The sequence below is a fragment of the Dendrobates tinctorius genome, unplaced genomic scaffold (genome assembly GCF_039654945.1).
Source record: "Dendrobates tinctorius isolate UK_male_01 unplaced genomic scaffold, ASM3965494v1 ptg000404l, whole genome shotgun sequence".
NCBI lineage: Eukaryota > Metazoa > Chordata > Amphibia > Anura > Dendrobatidae > Dendrobates > Dendrobates tinctorius.
The window spans coordinates 1,495,656-1,513,893 of NW_027362069.1; the positions used below are offsets into that span (position 1 = coordinate 1,495,656).

The following is an 18,238-nucleotide window of genomic DNA, read 5'->3' on the forward strand; positions in this document are numbered from 1 at the left end:
AAAAGACTTTTTATTTTCACGGCTCTGCGTTTATAAACTTCTGTGACGCGCTTGGGGGTTCAAAGTGCTCACCACACATCTAGATAAGTTCCTTAGGGGGTCTAATTTCCAAAATGGGGTCACTTGTGGGGGGTTTCCACTGTTTAGGCCCATCAGGGGCTCTGCAAATGCAACATGATGCCCGCAGACCATTCCATCAAAGTCTGCATTCCAAAATGGCACTCCTTCCCTTCCGAGCTCTCCCATGCGCCCAAACAGTGGTTCCCCCCCACATATGGGGTATCAGTGTACTCAGGACAAATTGCATAATAACTGGGGGGGTATGATTTCTCCTGTTACCCTTGTAAAAATAAAAATTTGGGCGCGAAAAGATCATTTTTGTGGAAAAAAAATGGATTTCTTATTTTCACGGCTCTACGTTATAAACTTCTGTGAAGCACTTGAAGGTTCAAAGTGCTCACCACACATCTAGATAAGTTCCTTAGGGGGTCTAATTTCCAAAATGGGGTCACTTGTGGGGGGTTTCCACTGTTTAGGCCCATCAGGGGCTCTGCAAACGCAACATGATGCCCGCAGACCATTCCATCAAAGTCTGAATTCCAAAATGGCACTCCTTCCCTTCCGAGCTCTCCCATGCGCCCAAACAGTGGTTCCCCCCCACATATGGGGTATCAGTGTACTCAGGACAAATTGCATAATAACTGTGGGGGTATGATTTCTCCTGTTACCCTTGTAAAAATAAAAATTTGGGCGCGAAAAGATCATTTTTGTGGAAAAAAAATGGATTTCTTATTTTCACGGCTCTACGTTATAAACTTCTGTGAAGCACTTGAAGGTTCAAAGTGCTCACCACACATCTAGATAAGTTCCTTAGGGGGTCTAATTTCCAAAATGGGGTCACTTGTGGGGGGTTTCCACTGTTTAGGCCCATCAGGGGCTCTGCAAACGCAACATGATGCCCGCAGACCATTCCATCAAAGTCTGAATTCCAAAATGGCACTCCTTCCCTTCCGAGCTCTCCCATGCGCCCAAACAGTGGTTCCCCCCCACATATGGGGTATCAGTGTACTCAGGACAAATTGCATAATAACTGTGGGGGTATGATTTCTCCTGTTACCCTTGTAAAAATAAAAATTTGGGCGCGAAAAGATCATTTTTGTGGAAAAAAAATGGATTTCTTATTTTCACGGCTCTACGTTATAAACTTCTGTGAAGCACTTGAAGGTTCAAAGTGCTCACCACACATCTAGATAAGTTCCTTAGGGGGTCTAATTTCCAAAATGGGGTCACTTGTGGGGGGTTTCCACTGTTTAGGCCCATCAGGGGCTCTGCAAACGCAACATGATGCCCGCAGACCATTCCATCAAAGTCTGAATTCCAAAATGGCACTCCTTCCCTTCCGAGCTCTCCCATGCGCCCAAACAGTGGTTCCCCCCCACATATGGGGTATCAGTGTACTCAGGACAAATTGCATAATAACTGTGGGGGTATGATTTCTCCTGTTACCCTTGTAAAAATAAAAATTTGGGCGCGAAAAGATCATTTTTGTGGAAAAAAAATGGATTTCTTATTTTCACGGCTCTGCATTTATAAACTTCTGTGAAGCACTTGAAGGCTCAAAGTGCTCACCACACATCTAGATAAGTTCCTTCATGGGTCTAGTTTCCAAAATGGAGTCACTTGTTGGGAGTTTCCACTGTTTAGGCCCATCAGGGGCTCTGCAAACGCAACATGATGCACGCAGACCATTCCATCAAAGTCTGAATTCCAAAATGGCACTCCTTCCCTTCCGAGCTCTTCCATGCGCCCAAACAGTGGTTCCTCCCCACATATTGGGTATCAGCGTACTCAGGACAAATCGCATAATAACTGTGGGGGTATGATTTCTCCTGTTACCCTTGTAAAAATAAAAATTTGGGGGTGAATAGATCATTTTTGTGGAAAAAAAAATGGATTTCTTATTTTCACGGCTCTGCGTTTATAAACTTCTGTGAAGCACTTGAAGGTTCAAAGTGCTCACCACACATCTAGATAAGTTCCTTCATGGGTCTAGTTTCCAAAATGGGGTCACTTGTTGGGAGTTTCCACTGTTTAGGCCCATCAGGGGATCTGCAAACGCAACATGATGCACGCAGACCATTCCATCAAAGTCTGCATTCCAAAATGGCACTCCTTCCCTTCCGAGCTCTCCCATGCGCCCAAACAGTGGTTCCTCCCCACATATGGGGTATCAGCGTACTCAGGACAAATCACATAATAACTGTGGGGGTATGATTTCTCCTGTTACCCTTGTAAAAATAAAAATTTGGGGGTGAAAAGATCATTTTTGTGGAAAAAAAAATGGATTTCTTATTTTCACGGCTCTACGTTATAAACTTCTGTGAAGCACTTGAAGGTTCAAAGTGCTCACCACACATCTAGATAAGTTCCTTCATGGGTCTAGTTTCCAAAATGGAGTCACTTGTTGGGGGTTTCCACTGTTTAGCCCCATCAGGGGCTCTGCAAACGCAACATGATGCCCGCAGACCATTCCATCAAAGTCTGCATTCCAAAATGGCACTCCTTCCCTTCCAAGCTCTCCCATGCACCCAAACAGTGGTTCCTCCCCACATATGGGGTATCAGCGTACTCAGGACAAATCGCATAATAACTGTGGGGGTATGATTTCTCCTGTTACCCTTGTAAAAATAAAAATTTGGGGGTGAAAAGATCATTTTTGTGGAAAAAAAAATGGATTTATTTTCACGGCTCTACGTTATAAACTTCTGTGAAGCACTTGAAGGTTGAAAGTGCTCACCACACATCTAGATAAGTTCCTTAATGGGTCTAGTTTCCAAAATGGGGTCACTTGTTGGAGTTTTCCACTGTTTAGGCACATTAAGGGCTCTCCGAACACAACATGGCATCCGATCTTAATTCCAGCCAATTCTGCGTTGAAAAAGTCAAACGGTGCTCCATCCCTTGCGAGCTCTGCCGTGTGCTGAAAAAGGGGTTTACCCCCACATATGGGGTATCGGCGTATTCAGGAGAAATTGTACAACAAATTTTGTGGTTGATTTTCTCTTTTAACACTTGTGAAAATAAAAAAAATTGGTTCTGAAGTAATTTTTTTCCAAAAAAAAGTTAAATGTTAATTTTTTCCATCCACATTGCTTTCGTTCCTGTGAAGCACTTAAAGGGTTAATAAACTTCTTGAATGTGGTTTTGAGCACCTTGAGGGGTCTAGTTTTTAGAATGGTGCCACTTTTGGGTATTTTCTGTCATGTACACCCCTCAAAATGACTTTAAATATGATGTGGTCCCTAAAAAAAATGGCTTTGTAAATTTTGTTGTAAAAATGAGAAATCGCTGGTCAACTTTTAACCCTTATAACTTCCTAACAAAAAAAAATTTTGCACCCAAAATTGTGCTGATGTAAAGTAGACATGTGGGAAATGTTATTTATTAAGAAATTTATGTGACACATCTCTCTGATTTAAGGGCATAAAAATTTAAAGTTTTAAAATTGCAAAATTTTAAAATTTTTTGCCATATTTCTGTTTTTTTCATAAATAAACACAAGACTTATCGAAGACATTTTACCACTAACATGAAGTACAATATGTCACGAAAAAACTATCTCAGAATCAGCAGGATCCATTAAAGCGTTACAGAGTTATAACCTCATAAAGGGACAGTGGTCAGAATTGTAAAAATTGGCCTGGTCATTAAGCTGCAAACTGGCTCTGTCGCTAACGGACACAGTCCATCATGGTGCGGGAACTGACATCCTGCCATGACGGACTGTGCCCATCCTTGAACATTAAGGGGTTAAACAACAGTAAACCAGAGTTGCCCTCATTTATGGTGGACCATTGGAGCTACTATGGATCCTGAGCAGAAGATTAGAGAAAATAATATTGCTCCCCATTTCAGGAGAGATTGTGCAGTAATCTGAATTCCTTAGGATCAAAAACAATGTAATGTATGATGTGGAGTGAATCCATGACACCAGGGCTGGAGCCAACACATCTCCTGCAGGCGGGAATAAATGTATATTACAGCCACCAGCCACGCACAGCTTAGAGATCTATCATGGCACAGGTGGAATGTTTGTCCTGTAGATTATCACAATCCTCCTGGAAGTTAGTTGGTTTTAATACAAATTGAAAAGTCAGGATAAAGGGAAACTCTGCTGTTATTGTACAGAAATTCACACTTGGCCTCACTGCACATTTACTGGTGTCCATCATAAAAGGGAAGTTTGGCCAGAAAGACTGGACCTGGTCTTGTAGGGACCATGAGACATTCAGCAGCACAGAAGGGAGAGAAGATTCATCCGATAAGATCTCAGGGATGTAGGAAGCCAACAGCATCATTACCCTCCGCTTTCTCTTACAGGCCCAGCATAAGATTTTTCTACAAGTGATTTTCTATCTTGTCAGCACATTCTACGTACGCTGTCATTTGGCTTTATAGTTACAGATCTGGGCAGGTAACGGTCAGCGTCTCCCAATGTGAAGGAGAGAATGGCTGATGAAATCATTTATTAACCCCTTCCCGACCCATGACGCCTACGTAGGCGTCATGGTATAAATCACGTTCCTGCGGGTCGGGTGACCGGGGTCACCGAAATGTCACCCCACCCTCAGGTATTGGTGGACATGTAGTTAACCCCAGGGGGGTGGCTTTGCCCCCCCTCGTGGTTACGATCACTCTGATTGGCTGTTTCACTTTCAACAGCCAATCAGAGCGATTGTAATATTTCAACAATGAAACTTGGTGAAATATTACAATCCAGCAATGGCTGGTGCTGCAATAGCATCAGCCATTGGCTGGAGCTAGGTGACCTCTGTGTCACCCCCCAGATCTGATTGGAGCTAGCGTCCACGTGACGCTATCCCTCCAATCAGATGTGGGGCGGGTGTCAGGTATGGCTGCCCTCGCTCTTCAGCCTCATCCTGTCAGTGGAAGGTGAAGAGCGAGGTGCTGCCTGCTGCCCTGACACCTGACAGGTCTCTGCCTGCTGCTACTGTCGCCGATCACCATGCCTGCAGCCACTGCCGCCGATCCTCTGGTACTGTGCTCCGCTCCCCTCTGTTGCCTGATTACACCCCCCATCCCTGTGATCACCCCCCCTGCCCAGGTGATCGCCCCCCTGCCCAGGTGATCGCACCGCCCTGCCCAGGTGATCGCACCCCCCTGCCCAGTAATCACCCCCCTACCCCAGTAATTACCCCCCTGCTGCTGCCACCACTGACCTCCCCTCTGTACTGTCCTCCGCTCCCCTCTGCTGCCCAATTCCACTCCCTCCGGCCCTGTGATCACGCCCCCCTGCACCAGTAGTCGCCCCTCTGATCACCCCCCTGCCCAGGTGATCGCCCCCCCCGCCCAGGTGATCGCCCCCCTGCCCAGGTGATCGCACCCCCCCCTGCCCCAGTAATTACTCCCTGCTGCTGCCGCCACTGATCTCCCCTCTGTACTGTCCTCCGCTCCCCTCTGCTGCCCGATTCCACTCCCTCCGGCCCTGTGATCACGCCCCCCGGCACCAGTAGTCGCCCCTCTGATCACCCCCCGCCCCAGTAATCAACCCCTGCTGCTGCCGCCGATCTCTCCTCTGTGCTGTCATCCACTCTCCTCTGCTGCCTGATTTCACCCCCCGACCCTGTGATCGCCTCCCTGCCCCTGTGATCACCCCCCAGCCCAGGTGATCAGCCCCTGCCCCAGTAATCAACCCCTGCCCCAGTAATCAACCCCTGCTGCTGCTGCCACTGATCTCTCCTCTGTGCTGTCCTCTGCTCCCCTCTGCTGCTGATTCCACCCCCCCGGCCCTGTGGTCGCCCCCTGCCCCGGTGATCGCCCCCGGCGATCACCACCCTGCTGCTGCTACCTCCTGACCCACCGCGCCTGAAAGTCCCCTCCTGCCCCCCCGCGCCTGACAGCCCCCTCCTGTAGTAGAAAGTTTCACCACTCGCACATACACACGCACACTATAATAAAGTTTATCTTTTTTTACACATACACACCACATACACAATGTCCCACTCGTCACAGTCATCCCAGTCTCAAAGGGTGTACTCAGCTGAGGAGGCATATGCCTTTACTGCCTCCGAAGCAGATAGTGAGGGAGAGGACCCACTTTTCTCTATTCCTCCCACTCTTCCTCCTCCAGCGACACAGACTTACCACCACCAAGATGTTGCAGGATGAGAAATAGTCTGGAGCCCAGGGAGGAAGAGACGGAGGCCGAGGGAGAAGACCCACAGCCAAATATGAGTAACCCCCAACCTAGCGCTAGTCAGGCCCAACCTAGCACTAGTGCCCCCTCCTGGACCCCTGTCCCTGAGAATTTTGCTCCACGGATTCCTGATTTCGTTCCCCAATCAGGAATCCAGTTCGAGACTGCCAACTTCAGTGAAATAGACTTTCAAAGTCTATTTCTCAGAGTCAATCGTCAGTCTTATGGTGGAGCAAACAAACTTGTACGCCCAGCAATTTTTTGCTGAAAACCCTAATTCATTATTCTCTACTTGGAGCCCCATTGACTCTGTAGAAATGATGAAATATTGGGGACTGGTCCTTCACATGGGGATTGTGAAGAAACCAGAAATTCGTCAATGCTGGAGTACTGATATTTTATATCAAACTCCAGTATTTGGCATAGTTATGAGTCACAAACGTTTTGAGGCGATTCATAAGTTTCTCCATTTTAGGGACAACACTGACAGTCTTCCCCGTGATGACCCCAATTTTGATAGACTGTTCAAAATTCGGCCGGTCATCGAACACTTCAGCAACAAGTTTTCTGAAGTGTACATTCCCCAAAGGGAAATTTGTGTGGATGAATCCCTCATCCACTTCAAAGGGAGGCTTCAGTTCCATCAGTACCTGCCCAGCAAAAGGGCGAGGTACGGGATAAAACTCTACAAGCTGTGTGAGATTACCTCAGGGTACACGCTCAGCTTTAGAGTTTACCAAGGGAAGGACACCAGGATCCAGCCCCCAGAATGTCCACCTGCTCTGGGGGTGAGTGGGAAAATAGTGTGGGATTTGGTCCACCCAATGCTTGATAAAGGTGACCATCTGTACGTTGATAACTTTTATACAAGCATCGCACTATTTCAATCCCTCTCTGCCAGAGCTACCGTCGCTTGCGGTACCGTGCGCAGAAGCCGGAGGGGTCTCCCTTTGTCGCTAATTGAGCAGGCTCTCCGAAAGGGTGAGAGCTGAGCCCAATGTAGCGGCAACATGGTTGTGGTCAAGTTCAAAGACAAAAGAGACGTCTTTCTCTTGACAACAATCCATGGTCCCAGCACCACGGCCACCACCGTTCGAGGTACCCCAGACCAGGTCCACAAACCGGACTGTGCCCTGGGGTACAACAAACACATGGGGGGAGTTGATCTTTGTGATCAAGTCCTCCAGCCCTATCGTGCCATGCAGAAGGCGAAAGTGTGGTATAAAAAACTGGCTGTGCACATCGTACAAATGGCACTGTATAACGCATCCGTGCTATCACGATGTGCAGGCCAGACCAACAACACCTTCCTTCAGTTCCAGGAGGCGGTGATAAAGGCCATGATTTTTGGAGAGGAGGACGGAGCGCGCCCCAGGCCCCCTGGAACTCAAGTTTCCCGTATGGTACCAGGACAACATGCTCCCACTAAGGGGAGAGCAAAAATAAAGGTGCCGGGTGTGCTATAAAAGGGGGATAAGAAGGGAAACTCGTTTCCAATGTGAAACGTGTCCCGACAAACCTGGACTGTGTATGAATGAATGCTTCAGAATTCATCACACGTCCAGGGACTAAACACATCCTGACACTCCACTACAGAACTCACCCACACCAGGCTGACATACACTACATCACACACCAACCTGACATACACTACACCACACACCACAACCTGACGTACACTACACCACACACCGACCTGACATACACTACACCACACACACCAACCTGACATACAGTACACCACACACCGACCTGACATACACTACACCACACACACCGACCTGACATACACTACACCACATACCCCAACCTACACCACACACCAACCTGACATACACTACACCACACACCACAACCTGACGTACACTACACCACACACCGACCTGACATACACTACACCACACACACCAACCTGACGTACACTACACCATACACCGACCTGACATACACTACACCACACACACCGACCTGACATACACTACACCACATACCCCAACCTGACATACACTACACCACACACCAACCTGACATACACTACACCACACACCGACCTGACATACACTACACCACACACACCGACCTGACATACACTACACCACATACCCCAACCTGACATACACTACACCACACACCAACCTGACATACACTACACCACACACCACAACCTGACGTACACTACACCACACACCGACCTGACATACACTACACCACACACACCAACCTGACATACACTACACCACACACACCGACCTGACATACACTACACCACACACCCCAACCTGACATACACTACACCACACACCAACCTGACATACACTACACCACACACCACAACCTGACGTACACTACACCACACACCGACCTGACATACACTACACCACACACACCAACCTGACATACAGTACACCACACACCGATCTGACATACACTATACCACACACCAACCTGACATACACTACACCACACACACCGACCTGACATACACTACACCACACACCCCAACCTGACATACACTACACCACACACCAACCTGACATACACTACACCACACACCACAACCTGACGTACACTACACCACACACCGACCTGACATACACTACACCACACACACCAACCTGACATACAGTACACCACACACCGACCTGACATACACTACACCACACACCACAACCTGACGTACACTACACCACACACCGACCTGACATACACTACACCACACACCCCAACTTGACGTACACTACACCACACACACCGACCTGACATACACTACACCACACACCCCAACCTGAAATACACTACACCACACACCACAACCTGACGTACACTACACCACACCGACCTGACATACACTACACCACACACACCAACCTGACATACAGTACACCACACACCGATCTGACATACACTACACCACACACACCGACCTGACATACACTACACCACACACCCCAACCTGACATACACTACACCACACACCAACCTGACATACACTACACCACACACCACAACCTGACGTACACTACACCACACACCGACCTGACATACACTACACCACACAAACCAACCTGACATACAGTACACCACACACCGACCTGACATACACTACACCACACACCAACCTGACATACACTACACCACACACACCGACCTGACATACACTACACCACACACCCCAACCTGACATACACTACACCACACACCAACCTGACATACACTACACCACACACCACAACCTGACGTACACTACACCACACACCGACCTGACATACACTACACCACACACACCAACCTGACATACACTACACCACACACACCAACCTGACATACACTACACCACACACCAACCTGACATACACTACACCACACACCAACCTGACATACACTACACCACACACACCAACCTGACATACACTACACCACACACACCAACCTGACATACACTACAACACACACCAACCTGACATACACTACACCACACACAGACCTGACATACACAACACCACACACACCACAACCTGACATACACTACACCACACACCCCAACCTGACATACACTACACCACACACCAACCTGACATACACTACACCACACACAGACCTGACATACACTACACCACACACACCAACCTGACATACACTACTCCACACACCAACCTGACATACACTACACCACACACCAACCTGACATACACTACACCACACACAGACCTGACATACACAACACCACACACACCACAACCTGACATACACTACACCACACACCCCAACCTGACATACACTACACCACACACCAACCTGACATACACTACACCACACACAGACCTGACATACACTACACCACACACACCAACCTGACATACACTACTCCACACACCAACCTGACATACACTACACCACACACCAACCTGACATACACTACACCACACACAGACCTGACATACACAACACCACACACACCAACCTGACATACACTACACCACACACACCGACCTGACATACACTACACCACACACAGACCTGACATAAACTACACCACAAACAGACCTGACATACACTACATCACACACAGACCTGACGTACACTACACCACACACACCGACCTGACATACAGTACACCACACACCGACCTGACATACACTACACCACACACACCAACCTGACATACACTACACCACACACACCGACCTGACATACACTACACCACACACCCCAACCTGACATACACTACACCACACACACCGACCTGACATACACAACACCACACACCCCAACCTGACATACACTACACCACACTCCGAACTGACATACACTACACTACACACCCCAACCTGACATACACTACACCACACACAGACCTGACATACACTACACCACACACAGACCTGACATACACTACACCACACACACCAACCTGACATACACTACACCACACACCCCAACCTGACGTACACTACACCACACACACCGACCTGACATACACTACACCACACACCAACCTAACGTACACTACACCATACACACCGACCTGACATACACTACACCACACACAGACCTGACATATACAACACCATACACACCAACCTGACATACACAACACCACACACCGAACTGACATACACTACACCACACACACACCAACCTGACATACACTACACCACACACCAACCAGACATACACTACACCAAACACCAACCTAATGTACACTACACCATACACACCGACCTGACATACATTACACCAAACACAGACATGACATACACTACACCACACACTGTCCTGACATATACAACACCTTACACACCAACCTGACATACACAACACCACACACCAAACTGACATACACTACACCACACACCAACCTGACATACACTACACCACACACACAGACCTGACATACACTACACCACACACAGACCTGACATATACAACACTACACCACACACCGACCTGACATACACTACAACACACACACACCAACCTGACATACACTACACCACACACCGAACTGACGTACACTACACCACACACAGACCTGACATACACAACACCACACACACCAACCTGACATACACTACACCACACACAGACCTGACATACACAACACCACACACACCAACCTGACAAAGTGTGTCAGGTTGGTGTCTGTGGCGTAGTGTACATCAGATTGATGTATGGTGTGGTATAGTGTACGTCAGGTTCGTGTATGTGTTGTAGTGTATGTCAGGTTGTTGTGTGTGTGTGTGTGTGTGTGGTGTATACTGCACCACACACACACCAACCTGACGTACACTACACCACACCACACACCAATCTGATGTACACTACATACTTTCCATACGCGACATGGTGTCCGATAACAATTGGAGCTAATTTTCCATTCAAAAAGTCAAATGGCGCTCCTTCCCTTCCGGACCCTGCCGTGCGCCCAAACAGTGGTTTATGACCACATATGAGGTATCAGTGTACTCAGGAGAAATTGCCAACAAATTTAGGATCCATTTTATCCTTTTGCCCATGTGAAAATGAAAAACTTGAGGCTAAAACAACATTTTTGTTGGAAAAATTAAAATGTCTATTTTTTCCTTCCACATTGCTTTAGTTCCTGTGAGGCACCTGAAGGGTTAATAATCTTCTTGAATGTAGTTTTGAGCACGTTGAGGGGTGCAGTTTTTGGAATGGTGTCACTTTTGGGTGTTTTCTGTCATATTGACCCCTCAAAGTGACTTCAAATGTGAGGTGGTCGCTTAAAAAAAAAATGGTGTTGTAAAAATGAGAAATCGCTGGTCGACTTTTAACCCTTATAACTTCCTAAGAAAAAATTTTTTTCCCAAAATTGTGCTGATGTAAAGTAGACATGTGGGAAATGTTATTTATTAACTATTTTGTGTCACATAACTCTCTGGTTTAATAGAATAAAAATTCAAAATTTGAAAACTGTGAAATTTCCAATTTTTTCACAAATAAACGCAAAAATTATTGACCTAAATTTACCACTAACATGAAGCCCAATATGTAACAAAAAAACAATCTCAGAATCGCTAGGATCCGTTGAAGCGTTCCTGAGTTATAACCTCATAAAGGGACACTGGTCAGAATTGCAAAAAATGGCCAGGTCATTAAGGTCAAAATAGGCTGGGTCATGAAGGGGTTAAACCTTATATAGTCAGTTCAGATATGGTGTACCAAGATGGCGTCTGTGTCTTCAGACAACACCCTGGAAGGAATCCTTGGAATGCAGAAGCTGAGATACTGGATACCATATATGGAAGTGAAGCTGAAATGGACCTATCATAGACTGACACTGGCTACTCAGGAGATTGTGTGACACCCATCTCCTGTCTCTTTGTCTGGAGAATAAACTTCAGTTGTGTGCAAGCCTTTGCTGAGAAAGGAGTAGACATCTAACTCTGTGCTCGGTGTGACTCTTTAAGTGTGCACTCGGCCTTTATTGGGTCAGGTACAAGCAATCATATAGATCTCGCTATAAGGGATCACCCTCACACTAATACCAGGGAGTAGGTGGATCCTCCAGGTAGTAAGTTCTATACAAAAGGACTTTCAATGCCCAAAGTCATTTGAACAGTTTTAGGTGGAGGAGAATGTTGTGGTCTAGAGGCAAAATGGTGATCATGGTAATACGGCCGGACTACACCACCGATAAAGCAGCCACAGCCGGTGACTGAGAGGAATCTGTGACTTCTCTGCATTCAGTGGTTACTACTCACCTGGGTAGTCATATGTGGGAATCTCCTCTTTACACCACTCATCACCCCTCACATATGTCTCTGTAGTATTAATATGGGTCAGATCTTCACCCTGAAACAAATATTGTAAAAGTCACAGACAGATGGAGAAGTCCCATCTATGATCAGCTCTAATCCTGCCATCTCCACCGTTCTCATTACACAAGTATAAAACATATAATACTGGTGGATAAAACAAGACTGAGCACAAGACCTTCACAGCCGTCTACACATCATAGGGGAGATCTCCTGACACCTTCTCTCCATCTACCTGATGATCCTGAGGAGCACTGGGATCTTCTTGTTTACAGTCCTGTGGAAGAAGAGAACGGGGACATCTCTCTGGTGTTGTCCTCTTACTGGATAGATCTGGAGGAAACACATACAGGGACTGAATTCATTCTCTACATACAGATAATTATAGGCCGTGTGTATTTAGTCCTGTCTATTACCTGGTGATGTGAGGGGCTGGGGAACCTCCATTATGACGTTCTTGTACAGATCTCTGTGTCCTTCTAAATACTCCCACTCCTCCATGGAGAAATAGACAGCGACATCCTGACACCTTATAGGAACCTGACACATACAATTATACCGTCATCCCCCGATCCCTTCATAGTGTTACTGTATAATGTCCCAGCATTCCCAGCAGTGTCACCTCTCCAGTCAGCAGCTCAATCATCTTGTAGATGAGTTCTAGGATCTTCTGGTCATTGATGTCCTCATGGATCAGGGGGTGAGGTGGAGGCCCCGTGATTGGGCTCAGGGGTCTTCCCCATCCCTCAGACACAGGGTCCTGACAGCGATCACTAGAGGTCTTCTTCACCACTGTGTAATCCTGGTTATGGAGAGACACATTAATAAATCTCACTCCAGACATTTCCAGAGTCCTCACCTCTCCAGTTCTGTCCATCTGTTATTCCCATAGATAAGAATGATGTAATGTGACGTCATCAGAATCTCTCACCTCTCCAGTGAGACGGAAGAGGATCTCTAGGGTGAGGTGTAACATCCTCTCCGCCATCTTGTCTCTGTCCATATCCATCCTTGGTGGGTAAATCAGGAAAATTCTCTTTTGTAGAAGATCTTCACTGAGAGGATCCGATATTGTAGAGACTTGAATGCGAAGATGAGCCGATGTTTCCAAGATTCTTCTTCTGGGAATTGGCTGCGATATCTAGTATTAATGTGCTCAGTAATGGGGAATCTCCACATCCCTCCACCTGCAGAGCCGCACTCCACATATATGGCTGCTCTGTGCACAGGACCTGTGATGAGGTCACAGGAGGGGAGGAGTCAGGGGTCACCTGATCTCTGGAGTGAAGACGCTCCATGGAGGCTTCTCCTCAGTCAGTGACATTCCCGCCATTATTTGCCCCTCACTACTGGCACAATTACCCCATGCCGCCTTCTCTACACAGTGTTATGTGTGGAATGTAACGTGTGATTTCTCTGGAGGGAAATAGACCCCACACATGAGGGAATTCTCACCAGTCACCGGCCGTCTACTATATGGCGGCATATGATTGTGCTATCGACTCCACACCAGGAGATAAAATGCCCAAATCTCGGTTATTTCCCCCCTTCCAGAGTCCGGCTGAGGCTCATATACTGCCATGTTCCTCTCCAGTCACCGTGGGGGGTTTGGTAGAAGGATGGAGAGTTGGGCCTGTGAGTCACGGGTCACCTTCCCTATCCTTTACCCCTTATACCTGACCTGTTTATCCAATTATCTGGAGCTAAATGGTTTTACAAACTTACCGTGAGAGGGGAATATAACCTTATAAGTGTACGTCAGGGGGACGAATGGAAGACCGCATTCAATACACCTGAGGTGCAGATATTAAACCTGATGCTGCCATTCGGGGTAACCAATGCTCCGGCAGTCTGTGACAATGTCAGTAATTATACTTTTCCTCACTGATTGGTAGATTTGTGGTAATTTTCCTGGATGATATAGTGAGTTACTCCCGTCCTCTGGAGGAGCATGCTGAGCATGTCAGACAGGTTCTCCAGGTTCTACGTGACAACTATTTATTTGGTAACCTGGAGAAATGACAATTTGTGGTCCAGCAGGTCCAGTTCTCAGGACATGTGGCTTCTGCATTAGGGGTTCAGATGGACTCCATTAAGGTCCCAGCAGTCCCTTCATTGGTTTTATCCAAGTGACCTGAAAGTGTTACAGAGATTTCTTGTAGTCGAGATATTGAGGAACAAACAAGCGAAAAATAGGGTCTTACCTGATAACCAGATATAATGAGAGTAGGGGAGTATTACACTCAGCTGATGGAGTGGCGCCTTTACACCATGCTCAATGCATAAATCAGCTGCTGCAGGACCCGGGGCCAAAGACCGAGCAGAAGAGCTGATCCGGGTATAATGTGTACCTGCGCTGCGGATGGAGACGATCGGAGATGGAGATTTTCACTAAAAATGTTTATTCCAATAGGTTTTCAAAGTCAACACATTTCACAGTCACGCAGGACGTCTTCCTCAGGACAAAACCTGATAGCGGATAAACATGTCAAGCCTGGAACGTTTTATATGCAGTCTTTTTGAAAAAAAAAAAAACTCCAACAAAGCACGATATGTCAAAGTTCATGAGAAAGTCCATCACACAAAGATAAATTGTGGTTAATGAAAGACAAAAAAACATTTACGTACATTAATTATATTAAAAAGCACTAAATACTAAGTGAGGTCACGTAAAAGAATGAACATGTATGTGAAATGAATGAAAAAGTTCTTGCCAGTAAATAAATCATTTATAAATGGCGTTATTTAGTTGTGTCAGTAGTTTCCTATATGAGATGTGAGCTGGTGTTCTGTAAGTTTCTGAAGTCACAGGTATAGTGGTGTAAAGCTGTGCACCACTAGTGAGCTTGATGGATCAGCATCGGAGTGAAAACATAGGATTATTGGAAAAGAAACCATTGAACTAGAAGACAAATACGTAACCCAATGGTTAATCCATATATATAAAAAAACAAATGTATGTATGTGTGTGTGTATCAAGCCCCGCCCCTCATTATCATGTCACTAGCTGAAGAGCCTGGCGTTGCCCAGGCATAGTAACTAACTGTGGTTAGTTATAACAAATTGTAATGATTATCCGCCATCCCATAGTCCAGTGCCCATATACCCGTCATACATATCCTCCATCCCATAGTCCAGTGCCCATAAACCCATCATACATATCTTCCATCCCATAGTCCAGTGCCTTTATACCCATCATACATATCCTCCATTCCATAGTCCTGTGCCCATATACCCATCATACATATCCTCCATCCCATAGTCCAGTGCCCATATACCCATCATACTTATCCTCCATCCCAAAGTCCTGTGCCAATATACCCATCATATATTTCCTCCATCCCATAGTCCAGTGCCCATATACCCATTATATCCTCCATCCCATAGTCCAGTGCCCATATACCCATCATACTTATCCTCCATCCCAAAGTCCTGTGCCAATATAAACATCATACATTTCCTCCATCCCATAGTCCAGTGCCCATATACCCATTATATCCTCCATCCCATAGTCCAGTGCCCATATACCCAGCATACATATCCTCCATCCCAAAGTCCTGTGCCCATATACCCATCATACATATCCTCCATCCCATAGTCCAGTGCCCATATACCTATCATACATATCTTCCATCCCAAAGTCCTGTGCCCATATACCCATCATATATATCCTACATCCAATAGTTCAGTGCCCATATACCCATCACGCATCCTCCATCCCATAGTCCAGTGCCCATATACCCATCATACATTTCCTCCATCCCATAGTCCAGTGCCCATATACCCATCATATCCTCCATCCCACAGTCCAGTGCCCATATACCCATTATATCCTCCATCCCATAGTCCAGTGCCCATATACCCATCATATATATCCTCCATCCCAAAGTCCTGTGCCCATATACCCATCATACATATCCTCATCCCAAAGTCCTGTGCCCATATACCCATCATATATATCCTCCATCCAATAGTTCAGTGCCTATATACCAATCACGCATCCTCCATCCCATAGTCCCTGGCCATATACCCATCATACATATCCGCCATCCCATAGTCCCGGGCCCATATACACATCATACATATATACATCGCAGAAGAAATGCTAGCACAGGCTCACAGTATCCATTGTTTCAGATGCTGCACATCTCGTGTCTTCACAACATAGACAATTGCCTTCACATGACCCCAAAGATAAAAGTCTAAGGGGTCAGATCGGGAGACCTTGGCGGCCATTCTGTGGTGCCCCTGAGGGTTCAGTCTCCACAGAGGTACTGCACCTCCTCCTGATGTGTGGTACCCCACCATCCAGGTAAGGTGGAGACACCTGACCACACTCCAACACCTGCATCCCACACAACATAGTAGTGTAGCAAAGCACCTTTGGTGGCTCCCTGCATGGAACACGAAGAGTGATGGGAGGTGGGTGGAGCTTAGTCTGCACTGAGAAGAGAGGGAAGAAGATAGGATTTAGTCAGTAAGTGTGAAAGATCCCCGGGAGAGGGTTGGATTGATGGAAGTGCTGCAGCAGGCCTCAGTGACCAGGGTCTGCTTGCACGGGAAAGAGACATTTAGAAAGCCTGATTCTCCATAAGAAAGAAGGATTAGTACGGAACGTGAGGAGAAGAGAACTAAGGACCAGGGTTAGAGGAGAGCCCTTCCTAGAAGTTCTTAGCGCATGGCCGGGGTCCGGTCGCCGAGGTTGTATGGATACTAATGGTCCTGCAGCAGACACCGGAGGAATAGAAGTTGTCACCCCTGAGGGTTCAGTCTCCACAGAGGTACTGCACCTCCTCCTGAGGTGTGGTACCTCACCATCCAGGTAAGGTGGAGACACCTGACCACACTCCAACACCTGCATCCCACACAACATAGTAGTGTAGCAAAGCACCTTTGGTGGCTCCCTGCTTGGAACACGAAGAGTGCTGGGAGGTGCGTGGAGCTTAGTCTGCACCAGAGAGCGGGAGAGGTTAGGATTCAGGCAGTCTGACTCAGGGAGTCTGAGGCAGAGGGTCTGTGACGAGAGATGGTCTGAGGAGATCCTCGGAGTGGGATGGAGGAGGGAAGTGCTGCAGCAGACCTCAGTGACCTGGATCTGCTGGCACAGGAAAGAGACATTTTCAGAAAGCCTGATTCTCCATAAGAAAGATAGTTTTGTACGGAACGTAAGGAGAAGGAGAGGACTAAGGATTAGGGTTAGAAGAGAACCAAGTTCTGAGCGCAAGGCCGGGGTCCGGTCCCC

At 47.0% G+C, this 18,238-nt stretch overlaps 1 protein-coding gene across 1 annotated transcript in view; it reads right to left on the reverse strand.

The window, feature by feature from the left end:
* The window catches only part of LOC141076412 (uncharacterized), a 96,242-nt gene extending 82,054 nt beyond the window's left edge, over positions 1 to 14,188 (reverse strand). The window contains 5 exon segments of the mRNA XM_073563864.1: positions 12,943 to 13,033; positions 13,232 to 13,329; positions 13,413 to 13,536; positions 13,619 to 13,798; positions 13,928 to 14,188. Of these exon segments, the coding sequence (XP_073419965.1) occupies positions 12,943 to 13,033; positions 13,232 to 13,329; positions 13,413 to 13,536; positions 13,619 to 13,798; positions 13,928 to 14,005 (571 nt within the window). The 5' untranslated portion in view covers positions 14,006 to 14,188.
* Positions 14,189 to 18,238: the final 4,050 nt, after the last annotated feature.